The 17,424-nt window shown below is 44.6% G+C and overlaps 1 protein-coding gene across 2 annotated transcripts in view; it reads left to right on the top strand.

Moving 5' to 3' along the window:
* Positions 1 to 11,161, top strand: part of Lair1 (leukocyte associated immunoglobulin like receptor 1) — a 37,559-nt gene extending 26,398 nt beyond the window's left edge. For both annotated transcript variants that reach the window (XM_052713304.1, XM_052713303.1), the window contains exons 3-9: positions 1,346 to 1,381; positions 5,093 to 5,422; positions 9,401 to 9,520; positions 9,615 to 9,657; positions 9,750 to 9,781; positions 9,966 to 10,015; positions 10,418 to 11,161. In XM_052713304.1, coding sequence (XP_052569264.1) covers positions 1,346 to 1,381; positions 5,093 to 5,422; positions 9,401 to 9,520; positions 9,615 to 9,657; positions 9,750 to 9,781; positions 9,966 to 10,015; positions 10,418 to 10,564 — 758 coding nt within the window. In that variant the 3' untranslated portion in view covers positions 10,565 to 11,161. The remainder of the gene's footprint in view (positions 1 to 1,345; positions 1,382 to 5,092; positions 5,423 to 9,400; positions 9,521 to 9,614; positions 9,658 to 9,749; positions 9,782 to 9,965; positions 10,016 to 10,417) is intronic.
* The last annotated feature ends 6,263 nt before the right edge of the window (positions 11,162 to 17,424 follow it).

A 17,424-nucleotide genomic window follows, 5' to 3' on the forward strand; every position in this document is an offset into this window, starting at 1 on the left:
TTGTGGGTGTCTGTGTTAATTGCCATTTACTGCAAATAGAAGCTTCTTAGGTGAGGCGTGGGAGATGCATTGATCCATTGGCAACAATGATAAACACATTTTTGTTATTAGATATATTTAAAATATTTTTTTTAAATTTCTTAGATGTATGCAATATGTTTTGATCATACTCATCCCCATTCTTTCTGTAATTCCGTACCATCCCCTCCCCACTCTACTTTGTGCCTCTTTAAAAAAAATAATCCAGTGAATATAATTTGTGCTGTCCATATGCTCAAGGGTTTGGGGCCATCTGCTGGAGCCTGGTCAACCTACCATAGGCCACAGCCTTAGGGAAAACTGACTCTCCCTTCCCCAGAAGCTGTCAACTGTCAATAGCTCCTCAGCTAGGGGTGGGGACCTTGTGAACCTCTCTCCCCTCCATCCCAGCCCTCATTTTACTTTTTTCCACTTTTTCTTATTTATGCTTCTCTCATACAATACATCCCAATTGCAGTTCCCCCTCCCTCCATTCCTCCAGTTCCCCACCCACCTCCTCTCTCCCCAAGATCCACTGTTCCTCCAGTTTCCTGTCAGAAAAGAGCAAGCCTTACAGGGATATCAACTGGACATGGCATAACAAGATTCAATAAGACTAGGAACAAACCCTCATGTCAAGGTTGGACGAGGCAATGCAGTAGGAGGAAAGAGTCCCAAGAGCAGCCAAAAAAATCAGAGATACACCAACTCCCACTGTTCAGAGTCCCACAAAACTCCCAAGATGAACAACCATAACTTTTATTCAGAGGCCTTAGTGCAGACTCACGCAGGTTCTGTGATTTGCTGCCTCAGTGTCTGTGAGCCCCTATGAACTCTGCTTAGTTGATTCTGTGGGCCACGTTCTCCTGATAGCCTCAACCCCTCTGTCTCCTACAATCCTTCCTCTCCCCCAGTGTTCTCTGAGCTCCACCTAATGTTTGGTAGTGGGTCTCTGTATTTGCTCCTGTTACCTGCTAGGGAAGCATCTCCAATGATGACTGGGCTAGGCTCTGAACTAACCCCATTTTACTTTCAGTTTTGAGACATGGTCACACTGAGATGAACTCACTTTGTAGCCCAAGTAATACCGGAACACGTGACTTGGTTGAGTAGCTGGGATTTCAAGTCTGTGTCTCCACCTTGGGGATATCTTAAGAGTTCTTTCAGAGCAAGAAGGATTATACTATGACATTAATGTGGAGGAGGGATGACTGGGTAGTCCTGGGAGGCTGGATGTCCCCACCTACATCTATCTAGTCCTTCCTAGATTCTCATCTCTAAGCAAACCATGTTGTGAGTGTCTTTCTCACTGGGTCTTCTCTTTCAGTGCTGTGCCTGGGGCAGACAATCAACACTCAGGAAGGTGAGTCATGTCTTTGGTTACTTCTGCACCAATGGGAAGCTTTGGAGAGGATCATGTGCACTTGGAAGGCCTGGAGGGAGACCCTTGAATATTTCCTGTAATCATAAACATCAAATATTCAACCTTCACCTCTCTCCATTGTTTTCTGGTTTAAAATGTTTTCAATTGACAAATAACAACCATTATATATTTATGGGATGCAACTTGCTGTTTTGATATGTGTTTACACTATGCTACGACTAAGTTAGGCTAAGTCGCATGTCCATCACCTTTGATATTCATCATTTTTTTATTGGTGAGAATGTTACATATCTTTCATTATTGGAAGTTTTAAAGAAACTATCAAGCATGATACATCCCAAACAATGCATTTCTTCTGTCTAAATGGAATTTTGTATCTTTGATGAACGTCTTCTCTGTCTCCATCTACCCTCTCCCTAGCCTCAGGTAGCCAACCATTCTTTTCTCATTCTGTTCATCTCTGAGGTAAATGTCTTTGCATTCCATAAATAAGTGAGATCTTGTGGTATTTGTTATTCTGTGACTAGCATATTTCATTTAACACCCCCAGATTCATTCTGGTTGCCACCAACAGCAGCATTTCCTTTATAAAGGATGACCAGGATTCTAACGTGTTTGTGCACCACATTCTCTTTATCTGTTCATCTACTGACTGACAGTTGCATTGATTCTATCTCTTCTCTACTTGGAATCGTGCTGAGAAGAACATGGAAATGAGATTATCTCTCTGACAGGCTGTCTGTAAAGACAGTTTCATTCAGTATGACCAAGCCTACAGCTGAGAGATTTCTCCCTATAACCCAGACCTCTCTTAGGACCCCCCTTAGCAAGGAATTGACAGTCAGATCATGACAGGCAGATCATGAGAAGTCACACTTGATCTCCCCTCTTCATCTTCCTATATACAATGTGTCACCAGGTCCTGTTGTTTCCTCCCACTAAATTCGTAAGTCTGTTAGTTAGCTTGATTGGTTTGTTTTGAGACAGATTCTCACTATGTGCCCATGAATGGCCTGAAACTCACTCTGTAGACCAGCCTGGCATAGAACACACAGAGATATGCCTGTTTCTGCCTTCCAAGTGTTGGGATTAGATGCATGCATGACCACACTCAGCCTCAAATCTTTCTCTTCTTTTGCATAAATTTCTGCTAACTTCTTTCTAGGCTCCTTCCCTCCCTACCCATTGGCTCCTTCCCTTATGTCTGCTCTGCTTGTCTATACCTCCAAAGGCTCCCAGTCTTCCTGACATCATGGAGATTGTTCCTTGCCATGCAGAAGCACAAATATCATCCTTCTACTTTCTACAATTTGAAAATCTAATCCAGAAGCTTTTATTTATATTTTATCTCTGAGGCTTCACATGTTTCTCTGAACAGAGTCTTTTCTGGCCCCGTGAACTGGGAATCATCCACCACCTCTCTTCTTAAGTTTTAAAAAATTTTTTAAATTAAAATATAACTACATCATTTTTTCTCCTCTCTATACTCCCTCCAACCCTTTCTATGTCCCTGCTTTCCATGATCCCTCTCAAATGCAAGGCGTCTTTATTAATAATAATAATAATAATAATAATAATAATTCAAATAAATAAATAAACAAATAAAGCTTGCTGTGTAGTGTTTAGTGTTGCTTATATGCATGTGCTTTTAGAGCTGATATTGAGGAGCTCATCCCTGGGAAGACTAATTCCCCCCTCTCAGCAGTCATTAAATGCTGGTAGCCCCTCATAGAGGCGCTGGGGCCCTGTGAGATTTCCCTCATCCAAGTTGGGGTGTCAGCTGGTGTTGTCATTGTTCAGGACATGTTCAGGCAGCCATATTGTTGAGGTATCACAGGTGTAGCTCCCCAGTTACATCTGGAAGATACTCTTTCACAGTAGACTTTCCTGGTTTACTGTTTTTACAGTCTTTTACTGGTTTTACAGTCTTTCTGTTCCCTCTTCTTTGATGTTCCCTGAGACTTAGGTTTGGGGATGTGTTGCAGATGTATTTGTTGGGGATGGGCCCCCATTATCAGTTGTTTGCTGCACTTTGACCAGTTGAGGCTTGCTGTAATGGTCTCTGTGTGCTGTAAAAGGAAGCATCTTTGATGAGGGCTGAGAGCCACATGTACTAGTCAGAGGTTGGACACTGGATGAGCAAGTCAGGCTGGGCCTGGATGTGGGATGTGGCTCAGGCTCCATAGTTTGTTTTGACAAAGAATCAGACCACTATGTCTCTGTGAGCTGGTGACTCCGACATACCCCAGCTACATTCTGATCCCCTTGTCCTATCAGATTGGTTTAATCTCTGGGTCCTTCAATTTTCTTTCATTTTCCTTAAACACTCCAGCTGCCCTCCCAACACACACACTTTGGGTTATCTCACAGGATGAATTTTAATTTAATTTTTAAAATTACAAAAATTACATGTGTTTATCATGTCTGACTTCATATTTGAAATAAATAGATATTGGAGAATGACAAAATCAAGCCAATTAGCATATGATTTATTCTGACATTTCCCCTTTTGGACAGCTCTTAAAATTCAGTGACTCTGGTGGACATGATGAAGCTTTGTGTTAATCATCCTTGGCATACCCTCTAGCTGATCTCTTGAATCACTTCTTCTGTAACAGAGGGTCTGTGTCCTCTGAGTGGCACTTTACACAATTTTGTCAATCTTTGATTCTCCGTGTCCCTATCTGCTAGGTACAGAGAGTTTACTCCTGCCTCTCAGGTCTCAGTGCAAGAAGCTCTACCCTGTCATCTCAGGGAGTACACCTCTGATCTCACCTGTCCCTTGAGATTCCTATACTCACCCATCACATTCATCATAGTCTATTTGCCACAGTATTGAACAATTATTCTCTCAAATCAGTCTTTCCTCCCACACTTTACCTTCAAATTGAAGAAATTGTGTATCTTGTGTAAGTAAAACCATGGAAACATGGAAGGCATCCCTAAAAGATGAATAAGATATGAAAAATGATTGAAAAGATGAGTAAAGGAAGGAGATAGGATTAGGAAATGTTGGTCTAAGGGCACAAAAACTCATTTACACATGGATAAGGGCAGGAAGTCAATTATGCAGCATGCCTAGCAACTATGCAGCTGTAAGCTTGGAAATTGCTACGGAGGGGAATGATGAACATTATCCTCACAAAAAAGATAAGTTTGTGAGGTTACACACATTGATTAGCTTGATCCAGCTGTCCCACAAGGTATACCAAGACATTACCTGGAACACAGTAAGCGAGCATTTTAAATTTGTCGCTTGATGTAAGCATATATATCTGTGATTTTATGGGGGTGCTCCTACATTCAGACAGTTTGAAGCAGGTGGGCTTTTAAAACCACAATAATAGACTGGAAAGAAGGTGGAGATAAAGGTAGAGAATGTAGAGGTCCTGTCAATGAGCAGGGGGGCAGCAGGCTCTGCAGTAGACATGTCCAGCCTGGGATGTTCTGAGATTTCCTTGGATGGATCTTTGCTAGACCCAATATGTGCTCAGGCTTAGGTTTCTTATTGTCATGTGATGGGGATTCAAACATGTGCAGAAAGTGAGAATGTTATAAAGCTGCACTTCTGTCGTGTCTGGAGAACTCTAAATTTCGTAAGAATATAGAATGGTGCGCATAAATTGGTTTTGTGTTGTGACAATGTCCTGACACTGTGTATATTGAGATTCCTGCTCTGCTCTCTCCTAGGATCTCTGTCAAAGCCTTCCATCTCAGCTGAGCCAGGCCTTGTGATGCCCCAAGGGGGTTTTGTAACCTTTGTGTGCTCAAACTCTAGTATGTATGATACATTCCGCCTGGAGAAGGGAAGCCACGGAATCATGGAGAAGAAAAATACATACCCTCTAATGACAGAGGCTAGATTCCTCCTTGGCCCACTGAATAAAAGCACTGCTGGACATTATCAGTGTATCTATAAAAATGGGACCAAGTGGTCCCCTCGAAGCGATACCTTGGAGCTGACGGTAACCATAGGAGATGTCACCCAGGCTCCTGACCCAGGTCCAACAGTGACTTCAGGTTTGTTCCCAGGTCCCTGGACTCTAGTCTTAGCTGCTCTCCCCTGCCTCAACTTCCCCTGCTTTTTCTTAAACCCAAGACTCCTTTCTCTCACCTCCCCCAGCACAGGTCCCCTCTGCCCTTAGACCCCAGATTTCTGGAGCTTTAGTCTTACCAGACACCATGAATGACCTGGATGACATGACAGTCTAGGGGGGTAGGACACTGAGTTGTTCTTGATTACTGGGTGGGGACTGAGTTCCAGAAATGGTGGGGGTAGATGCACATTTTTTCACTGGATGTGGTGATTTAACCTGTCTTTCCACTGTGTCCAAGCCTGTAGTGACTGCAGGAATATATCTCCTCTGGAATGATATCCTCTCACTAGGCAGGCCATATGGTCCAGGGGGAGCTGGTGGGCAGGTCTGGACTATTCTTTAGGGTGTACTTTCAAATGTCATGGCCTGTGTGTGGTCAGGCCCCAGAATGTCCTGGAGTCAGGGTACAGAAAGAAGCTCTAGTCCACTTCCATGTCTTCCCACCTCTTCCTAGGAGCTGCTCAGTGCTTATTCTGTGAGGCCAAGCAGAGCAAGCGAGGGAGGAGCAGAAGGAAGGACCAATATCCAACAGCAGGATTAGGAGAGGCTCCGCCATGTTTCTTGTTTTCTCTGCCCAGTCATTTCATGTCTCTCATGGTCTGTGGCTGAGTGATGTGCAAATCACCCCCTTTTGGATCAATGCTTAGGATGGAGAAGAGGTCTACATAGCTCTCCTCATAAACTCTCAGTCCTTTACCCTGCCTTGTTGCTGATGTTGTGGTTTATTAGGGATTATACACTGGGTTGATGTCCTGACTAGCCTTCTGCTTAGCTTTGGAGCCAGGCATCAGGATGTCATTGATACTATTTTTCTTTCTTTCTTTTTTTTTATTTTGAGATGGAGTCTCTATGTAATCCCAGCTGTCCTGGAACTTGTTACATAAACCAGGCTGGACTCAAACTCATAGAGATCCTCCTGTCTTTGCCTCCTGAGTTCTGAAATTAAGGCCTAAACCATCATGCCCCAGTGACCTTACTATTTTAAATATGGAGAAAATTAACGTTCTTGGTCAAGGATACCAAGCTCTGAAGACTGGGACAGAAGTAGCCCAGCAGCGTCACCCCAGACCTCAGGTTGCACAGCTCTATGCTGCCCTCTTGTGGTCTGAGCCTCATTACACACATTGCTCTGCGGTGGAGCAGATTAGGTCTCTCCAGGCCAGCTCAGGCTTTAAGACAGCAAAGGATACTTTTTCAGTGTCTGTGCCTGACAAAGGTGGAGGGATCCCTGAGAGGAAAGTGCCACGGGAAGGGTGTGACCTGTGAAAGGTAGCTAGTCTGGGAGGCTGTGGGATGTGGAATGAGCTTTTTTTCACTCCTTTTGCCTCACGCTATCGTGCTGCTTGCTCCCTGGGCGCCGTGGCACAACCCTGTGGGGAGGAGATGTGGTCCTGAGTCGTCCGTGGACTCTTTGATCTAGGCTGTGTTACTGTGCGGCTAAGCTCCGAGTTCAGACAGGTGGGATGGTGGACAGGGACACAGAGAGTGGAAAGACAGAGGGGAGCAAGATGGTGTTTCGGGCGGAGCCCTTTTCTGTGCTATTGTGGTGTCATGGTGTGTTTCCCAACTGAACGTACTGGATCACCATCCTGTTTTTGACTTTTTTTTTTTTTTTTTTTTTTTTGGTTTTTCGAGACAAGGTTTCTCCTTGTAGTTTTGGCGCCTGTCCTGGAACTCCCTCTGTAGACCAGACTGGCCTCGAACTCATGGAGATCCACCTGCCTCTGCCTCCCTAGTGCTGGGATTAAAGGCATGCGCCACTACCACCCGTCCTGTTTTTGACTTTTTAAACAAATATTCTCTCATTTTAAATGCACCGGTCCAAAGGTGAGTCAAACTGGACACTCATGATGGGGGAAGAGAAATGGTCCTGCCGTTGTGGGCGTAATGGAGAGATAATTAGGATGAATCACAGAAAGACATTAAAATTTCAGATCTAAAACTAAATTTATGTTGAATTATATAATTATCTTATACTTAAAATAAACAATATCATTGATGTAACAATATAATGTATCTTTACACATAAATATAATGCATGCTATTCCATTTTAAATAGTATCACAGGCTATTTCATATTTGGAATACATAGCTTAACAGATATCATTTATTCCTATAACACACACAGGTACACATTTATTAGGATAGCAATGTATAATTTATATGTTTGAAAGATAACACATAATATATGTAAGTTATTTACATATTAATTTATGTGATAGAAGTTAATATGTTACTTATTTCATATTTGCTTTTTGACTTTCTTGTATAGGTATGTGTGTTGTGTACTGCGTGTTCTCATGTGTTGACACTCAGGTGGGTGCAGGCTCACATACATGCGTGTGTGTGTGTGTGTGTGTGTGTGTGTGTGTGTGTGTGTGTGTAGGTCCATGATTGATGCTGAATGTCTTATTGAGGTGTTCTCCACCTTCCAATTGAGGTGCAATCTCTGACTGACCCCAGGGTCCACTGTTTTAGCTAGTCTGGCTAGTCAGATTGCTCGGGGGATTTCCTGTCTCTGTCTCCTGTGCACTGGGATTACAGTCTGGGCGTCGTGGTCATTTAACTTTTGCTGTGGGTTCTGGGGATCCAAACTCTAGTCTTGCACACCAAGAGCTTTTCTCATTGATCGGTGTCCAGAGCACCTTAGCTGTGCTTATTTACATTACATGTGAATATACAGCCATGTGTCACTTAAGAAAGGTCCTTTGTTCTGGGATGTATGCCCATAGGCCGTGCGATCATGTGACTCCTGTGTTCTGAGAAATGCATCATTGGTAGCCCATTGTGTCATTGTGTGAACAAGATGCTATTTAAACCAGCTTACAAGGCAAAGTCCTCTGTACACCTGACCATATGGCATATAGAGCAAGCGACTTCTAGACTGCAGTCCTGCACAAATGTTATTCTGAATGCTGCAGGCAACCAAAACTTAAGGGCAGGCACAAAACCACAAAGGCACAGAAAGTTTTAGCTCTGTGCGTGCATATGACATGTATAATTAAGTTGCAATAAGATACGTGGGAAGGACAGAATAGCAGGTAGGGTCTTGAGTTGCACATGGGCAAGGTGTTGAGGTTTCTTTTTTTTTTTTTTTTTTGAGACAGGGTTTCTCTGTGTAGTTTTGGTGCCTGTCCTGGAACTCGCTCTGTAGCCCAGGCTGGCCTCGAACTCACAGAGATCCGCTTGCCTCTGCCTCCCGAGTGCTGGGATTAAAGGCGTGCGCCACCACGCCCGGCATGTCTGACTTTCTTTAAAGGACATTGAAGCTTCTGCCTCAGGAGCAAGGGAGGGGAGTGGCTACCATCCAGGAGGAGGGGACAGGTGGGCCCCACCTTGTGTGGTTGCTTGTGAGGTGGTACAGTGAGTGCATGGGTGGAGAAGGGTGAATGTTATCGGAGAGGATGGGATGGGCACCAGATGCTGTCTGCAGGGCTCCAGACAACAAGACAACATCGGGACTAAGTTCCTTCCTGTCAGGAACACATAGAGATGGGGATACTTGACCTCAGTGGGAGCCCAAGTGGGGGTTAGTTGAGGGAACGCTGCTTCTTTTCTTGTTGATTGTCGGTCTCTACAAAGCTCTACAGAGTGTGGTAAATAATGCTGTCCTTAATGGCTTCAAGTCATGTGGGAACCAGAGTGGATGTCATTAGCTACAAATGACTGCTGAGTCATTAGATGACTCTGCCAGTGACTAAAGGGTCCCAGGGCACAAAGAATGTCAACACTCCTGATGGGTAACATGAGGATAATGTTGAAATATTTCAAGGCTACTGTTGCACCTGAAATTTTATATACTCACACATTCATGAACACCACCCAGCATATGTGTGCTACGTAGTGGGTACTCAAAAAAAAAAATGCATGCTGCTGATAACCTGGTGACCATCTTTCCTAGGCAAATCCTGGCTGAAGACAAATGGCATTTATATTCTCACTGGGGTCTGTGTGGTCTTCCTCCTTTGTCTTTTCCTCCTCCTTCTCTTCTGCCTCCACAGCCACCGTCAGAAAAAGCAGGGTAGGTATCTGTGGTGAGAGCTGGCTTTGGTGGGCTGTGGGGAGTACTGGGAACAAGACCTCCCTCCTAAATGTGGACTACTAACTATTCTTAGGGCTCCCAAACAGCAAGAGCCAGCAGCAGAGGCCACAAGAGAGGTGAGATTTCTGGAATGACTCCTATACCCTTGCCCAGTCCTTTGCCTTCAATCAGCCTCTAATGTTCGTCTATCCTTTTCCCTTCGGCTCAGCCTTGCTACTAATGGCCTGGAGAGAACACCAGGTAAGGAATGTGAGTAGCAAGGAAGGGTTACCCAGTCCACTGGGAAGCAAAAGGAAAGGAAAATAATCAAGGATTTTGTAGGAAAACATTGTAGAGGGTTCTAAGTGGGGTGGGATATAATGAGGTTATATTGTCTTCTAGTGTCCACCAAAGAGAACTTATCCTGTGTCTTCTTTTTTCACAGACATAGTCACAGATGACAGGCTTCCAGAGGACAGAAGGACAGAAACCTGGGTAAGTCTTATATTTGTCATCTAGCGCTAACTAAGAAAATGCCCCCAAATTTAGCAGCTTAGCATGGCTTCAGTCTCTTGGGTAAGAAACCATGGAGCAGAAGAATTCTAAAAGTACTGACTACAAATGCTGTCACTCAGGCCTTTTTAGAGTGACACATTCTAATGGCTGCAGACAGGAGAGCTCTCCACAGCAGCTGGCTTTCCCCAGAGAGAGAGTCTAAGACAAGAGGACAGAAATTACTTCTGCCATGTCTCTGAGTATTGTAATTCAACTCAAACACCATTGGGAGGAAACCAGAGGATAACATGACTATAACCCATAGAGTCATTACAGGCAGCTTCCCACTCCTCAGCACCTCACCCCCACAACCACCCTAACTCTCCTAGACCTCTCTTTCAGACCCCTGCTGCAGGAGGCCTTCAGGAGGTGACATATGCCCAGCTGGACCATCACGCCCTCACACAGAGGACAGTTGGAGCTGTGACCCCACAGAGCGCAGACACCGTGACTGAGTCCAGCACTTATGCAGCCATCATCAGACGCTGAGCCCGGGCACACCTGGAGACATGCACAATCACTGTTGGAAAAGCCCAAAGCAGTCATTCAAGGGCTCCTTTTGGGATCACCTTGGTGTAGAAAGCTAACCAGCGAGTTCTGCTCAAGGCATAAACTGGACCCTGGAAGTCCCTGCTCCCCATCTAGGAGTTGCATTGTGAAGGTGGTAGTATCAGTCCTTGGAAAGACCATGTTGCAATAAGCTTTAGAGCCCAAGTTACAATCACCTGGCTGTTTTCAGAGACACAGTTAGAGCCCCTTAGCTGTTTCTACAGACACTTCCACAGCCCAGATTATTTAATGAACAGCTCTGTAGTTGTCCAGTGGCCTCTACTCACTTGTGTAAGGAGCCCAATGAAACCCTAAAGGCTTCTTTGGACCCCCCTGCTGACTCTGACTGGGTTATACTCATGCAGCTGAAAGCTAAGCCACTTCTCTGCATCAGGCCTCATGGGGTGCATCATGGGTGTTTTTGAAGATGGAGCATCTACAACCTGTGTGGATCTTGAACACACAGCCTGTAAGGACCCCAATTCTGTCTTTATTGCTGTTCAGAGATGAGTGGAGAAATGAAGGATACAGAAGATGCTCATGATTCCCTTTTCTTTAAATATATGTGTAGTTGAACAAGACTACACATGCATACCCAAATGTGTACCATCAGGGCTTGGTGTGCCATTGTGTGTGTAGCCAGCAGCACAAACCCTCAGCCCAGCTGCCACCTCCCGCTGGATGCCCTGAACATATTCACTGATGATTGAACTTGGGTCGGTGTTTATTACTGGAGTGTGTTGATTAAGGGATGGAAGAGGAAGGAGGAGTCAAAGGAGAGGGGAGGCTGAGAGTGGGCAGAGCTGTCCCTACACACACACACACACACACACACACACACACACACACACACCACACACACAGGGTCACACAGGCAGACTCGCACATGCAAATATGCACACACACACACACACACACACACACACACACACACACACACACACACACGTATTCATGCACACAGAGCAGAACACTGAATCACCGTGAGGTGCTATTGTCAGTGTCTCTGTATGTCCCATACCCATGCACATATAGTCAGCACTAATTAGATTCAGAGAGTTTTAACAACAACAATAATGATTTAAAAAGAGGACATAGCAGAGCACAGTGGCCCACACCTTCACTCTTGGTACTTTGGGAGTCAGAGGCAGGCAGATCTTTGTGAGTTTTCGGTCACCTTGGTCTACATAGTGTGTTTCAGTCTAGCCAGGGCCACATAATGAGACACTGTCTCAAAACAAAAAAGTCCACCCTCTCCTCACCCCTGCAAAAGACATGAAGTCTGGAGTGAGATAAACCATAAGATGGCAGAGACCCTGGAGAGTTTGAGAGAGCTATTGGAGAGGGGGATAAGACCCAAACACAAAAAATAAATTAAAATACTAATTAAAAAAGAAAGATACTAACATGAACTTACAGAGACTGAAGCAGCATGCACAAGGCCTCAGAGGTTTGTACCAGGTCCTCTGCATATTTATTATGGCTTTCAGCTTAGTGTTTTTATCAGTCTCCTGAGTGTGTGAACGAATGGGTCTTTGATACTTGTCCCTTCTCTTGGGCTCTTTTCCTTCTGTTGATTTGGCTTGTCCAGTCTACGTGCGATTTTTTTTTGTTTTATATTATATTTTATTTTGTTAAAATAAAAAATAACCCACATTCAGAGGGCCTAGTTTGGTCCCATGCAGGTTCCCCAGCTTCAGTCCAGAGTCTGTGAGCTTCCACTAGCTCGGGTCAGCTGTCTATAAGGTTTCCCCCATCATGATCTTGAGCCCCCCTTGCTCATATGATCCCTCCTCTCTCTCTTCAACTGTTCTCCAGGAACTTGGCCTGGTGCTTGGCCGTGGATCACTGCACCTGCTTCCATCAGTCACTGAATGTAGATTCTATGATGACAGTTAGGGTAGTCGCCAATCTGATTACAGAGGAAGGCCAGTTCAGGCACCCTCTCCACTCTTGCTAGGAGTCTCGGTTGGGGTCATCCTTGTGGAATCCTGGCAATTTCCCTAGCACCAGGTTTCTCTCTTGCCCATAATGGCTCTATCAAGATATTCCATTCACTGCTCTCCCTCTCCGTCCCCCGTGCCCCAGATCGGCCATCTTGACCCCTCATATTCTCCATCCCATCCCCTCTGTTTATGGGACCAGGACTTATACCAGGTGCATGAACTGGCTTTTTGGAGCCCATCCCCTATGGTGGGAGACCTTGCTCAGCCTTGATGCAGCAGGGAGAGGCTGGGCTCTGCCTCAATTTGGTATGCCATATTTTGTTGACTACCCAAGGGAGGCCTTACCTGCTCTGAGGAGTGGATGGGGGGTGGGGGACAGGAGAAGGAGAGGGAGGGGGAATTGGGGATGGTGTGTAAAATGAAAACAAACAAATAAATAAATAAAACAAATGAAAAGTAAAATTTTCAGAAGACTACTAGGGGGTGAGAGTATCTCATCTTGATGGTGCATCTTAAAAACATACTGTGGGCTGAAAGAACACAAAGGAAACAAACAACAACAATAAACCTATTTCCAGTGTGCTTGTGTTAAAACAAACATCCTTCCCCCAAAAAGAGCCCAATAAGAAGAAATCCTCTCTTGAAGGGGAAATTGGAGAGTGTCACTTTGCAGGATCCAGAGAGGTAGAACTGCTAACATACACACATAAAAGCATCATAACCTGAGCTGGGGAGATGGCTCAGAGGTTAGGAGCACTGGCTGCTCTTGTAGAGGACATGAGTTTGATTCTTAGCACCCACATGGTGCCTCATAACCATCTCTAAGTCCAATTCCATGGGCTTTGATACCATTTTTTGATTTTTTGCAGGCACCTAGCATGCACGTGGTGCAGACATACATGCAGGCAAAACACTCTCACATAAAATAAAATGAATAAATCAAATACATGATTAAGTAAATATTAAGTACTGTGCTTCATAAATGAACAAATAAGAAAACAAATATCAACAAAAGAAAACATAATTAAAAGAACAGAAAAGAGACTAGAATACTAGTCATGTATGTGAAGAAACATAGTTTAAAAATGCAGGTGTGATGGTCCACGCCTTTAATTCCAGTACTTGGGAAACAGAGGCAAGTGGATCTCTGTGAATTCAAAGCCAGCCTTACCTCCATGGTGAGTTCCAGGACAGCCAAGGCTACACAGAGAGAGACTTCTCGAGATAATAAGTAAATGAACAAACAAATAAATATCTCATCCATTAGGCCATAATCTTCTGTGTCATTCCCCACGCTGCACAGCCCTCTCCCCGGCTGTGGGAACACAAGGGATCATGGTATGAGCAGGTCACTAAAGAAGGCAGATCTTAGGGCCTCAGCTGCACGGTGTCAGGCTCTCCCAAACCACACAGGCCGTGCTTCTTTGCTGGGAGCCTCTGTTCAGGCTCAGAGGTAGGTGCCCAGCTCCAAAGACTTTCATCTACACTCTGTTACTGTTTTTCCTGCTCTCACGTTTCCTTTCTCTAGGTAGCTGCTTTTCAACCCTGCTTCTGTATCTCCGCGTCATTCTGTGATGTCTGCCTGCCTCACAACCTTCACCTCCTCGCCGTGTCTATTTGTCATTAATTTTCAACGTGATCCCTGTGGGTTCTTCCAAAGTCATGTGGGCAGAGGTGCCCAGGTGTCAGAGTTGCTCTTAGCAGAGAGAGACAACAACGTGGACAGAGAGGACCCGTGGAGCCCCAGCTCCCGCCAGAGCACAAAGGCTGAGTAGAACCGTCTCTCGTTCAGTGTGGTCAGTGTAAGCAAGTAGCAAGGCTGCTGGGGAAGGCAGGAGAGAAATTACACACAAGGAGAAAAGGTTCCTTTTTTCGAGGGACGGAAGGAGGGAGGGAGAGAAGAAGGAAAGAAGAGAGGGAGAGGAGGGGAGGAGGGGAGGAAGGGAAGGAATAAGGAGCAAGGATGGTGCATAAGATTAAACAAACTTCGTTTTGGCCTTTTCTTCTCCAATCTCCAGCCACTTGACACATGGACCAAGATACAGGCAGCTCCCAAGTACAGAGAGGACGTTCCTCGTGCTCTCATTGGAGTGCCCTCTACAGGTGATGCTAGGCTAGAGCACCTTGTCAGAGTGAAAGCAGGCAGGGGAGAAAAGCATTCACCTGAAGCCCCACTTCCCAATTCCCTGGCGGGTCTCCAGAGGGCATCACTGGGCTCCTTGAATGAGAAATGCCATCTGTCTACAGGCAGATGCAGACCACTGGGACGAAGTGAAGGTTCACCCATTGAGAAGTATCTCCAGGTTTGAGGAAAACGAGAAAACAGAGACCAGTGGAAGAAGACCTCATATCTTAGTGACAACCCTGAGACCTCAGGCATCTTGGACCTGAGGACCATGGGCAGAAAGCAGAGGAGGTCTCTCAGAAAAGAAAAAGAAGGAATTGATGGGTGACTCAAAGTTGTTGGGGATGAAGCTACAAGGTCACCCTGCTGTACACACTGAGCTCTTGTTCTGTTTTATAAATGGACCACAGGAGGCCCAGCATGGTCATAGATAAGAAGCCACCATTGCATCAGATCTATCTGAGTGTTTTTAAATCGGACAGTCCAAAAAGCTCTTCCCATCAGCACATGCTCAGTAGAGTCTCTGTGTGTAGCTAGAGTTTTTCTGCCTGGTCCACGGTCAGGACAAATCTCTCTCATCTGTCAGTCCCACAGCTGCTCAGACCCAACCAAGTAAACACAGAGACTTATATTGCTTACAAACTGTATGGCCGTGGCAGGCTTCTTGCTAACTGTTCTTATAGCTTAAATTAATCCATTTTTATAAATCTATACCCTGCCATGCAGCTTGTGGCTTACCGGCATCTTTACATGCTGTTTCTCATTGTGGCGGCTGGCAGTGTCTCTCTGACTCAGCCTTCCTCTTCCCAGCTTTATTCTCCTCCTTCTCCCACCTATACTTCCTGCCTAGCCACTGGCCAATCAGTGATTTATTTATTGACCAATCAGCAACACACTCGACATACAGACCATCCCACAGCACAGTGCATTTGGGTCTCTAGACAATGGTGCCCAGCTGGTAATAAGAATATTTGGGGCTGGAGAGATGGCTCAGAGGTTAAGAGAACCAACTGCTCTTCCAGAGGTCCTGAGTTCAATTCCCAGCACCCACATGGTGGCTCACAACCATCTGTAATGAGATCTGGCACCCTCTTCTGTATACATAATAAATAAATAAATCTTTAAAAAATATTTGATAGTCGCTGTGGTGATATTTTGCTCATGCTCTAACAAATAAAGTTTGCCTGAAGATCAAAGGGCAGAGCTAGTCACTAGTTAATCACTAGGGACCAGGTAGTGATGGCACCCACCTTTAATCCCAGAACTTGGGAGGAGGAAGCAGGAAGATCAGGAGTTCAAGGCCACCCTGGGCCACATGTGATTGTAAAAGAGAAACAGAACCAGGCGGCGGTGGTGGTGGCTTACAGCTTTAATCCAAGCACTAGGGAGGTTAAGACAGGAATATAAGGCGGGTGGAGTCAGGAGCTCAACCCATTCAGTTTGAGGATTCGCAGAGACATGATCTCACCCCCTTTTGGTCTGAGGATTTCTAGAGGTAAGAAGTCTTTCTAGTGGCTGGCTGCTCTGCTTCTCTGATCTTTCAGCTTTCTGATATCTAACTCTGTGTGTTTATTAAGACCAATTAGAATTTGTGCTACAGGTCACAGCCTCTATCTTTGGTTTAAATGAGTGGGAAGGATGGAGGGCCAGGTAACTGACCCAGGGGGAACTCATCTTAGAGAACAGAATGTAAACCAGGAATGAGTTCTTCATGTGTCTAATACCCCTGTGACACACAAATGTGTTAGATGAAAGAATATATTTAATTGTCACCTATCAATTATACAAATAATGGATTTTGTTATGACACTTTCATCCAGACATATAACACACTTTTATCATATTCACCCCACTGTTCTCATTATTCCCCCTCCCATCCATTTCTCCCTAATAATACAAATACTTTTTTATGACTTTTTTCCTTGATTACATAAGTGATCAAAATCATGTGGTACTTGTCTTTCCGGCTTCTTTTACTTAACATGATAGGTATGATAATATATTCAGTCATAAATAAAATGTTTAGTTTTCCCTTTGCATGATAGAGAGAAAAATGTATCACATGAGAAACATGAGTATTTTTAGAGTTTAGACAGGAAGGTTTTGTCCCTATCCATCCATCCATCCATTCATCCAAATCGCCATGCATCAATCATCTTCCATTTATCCATCCACACATCTCTCAATCCAGCTATCCGTGCAAACACCCTCATATCTATCCATCAACATGCACATTCATTCATACATACATACATACATACATACATACATCATTATTCACCTTTCCATTCATCACTCCTCTCTCCAATGATTCATCACTCATTCATCATCAATCCTTTCTTATTTTACCCTCCATCAACATATCAAGATAGTTTTGATTATTTATGTAACAATGCATCATTTATATATCCAGCTACAACAAGTCAGCAGTATAAAAGTTTAATACAGACATTGCTTCATGCTGTGGGATGGTCTGTATGTCAAATGTGTCGCTGATTGGTCAATGAATAAATCACTGATTGGTCAGTGGCCAGGCAGGAAGTATAGGCGGGACTAACAGAGAGGAGAATGGAGAGAACAGGAAGCTGGGTGAGGGAGATGCTGCCAGCTGCCATCAGGACAAGGAAGATGTAAAGTACCGGTAAGCCACAAGCCACGTGGCAAGGTATAGATTAATAGAAATGGATTAATTTAAGCTGTAAGAACAGTTAGCAAGAAGCCTGCTACAG

This window comes from Peromyscus californicus, unplaced genomic scaffold (assembly GCF_007827085.1).
Source record: "Peromyscus californicus insignis strain IS unplaced genomic scaffold, ASM782708v3 Scaffold_4__1_contigs__length_199733344, whole genome shotgun sequence".
In the NCBI taxonomy this organism is placed as follows: Eukaryota; Metazoa; Chordata; class Mammalia; order Rodentia; family Cricetidae; genus Peromyscus; species Peromyscus californicus.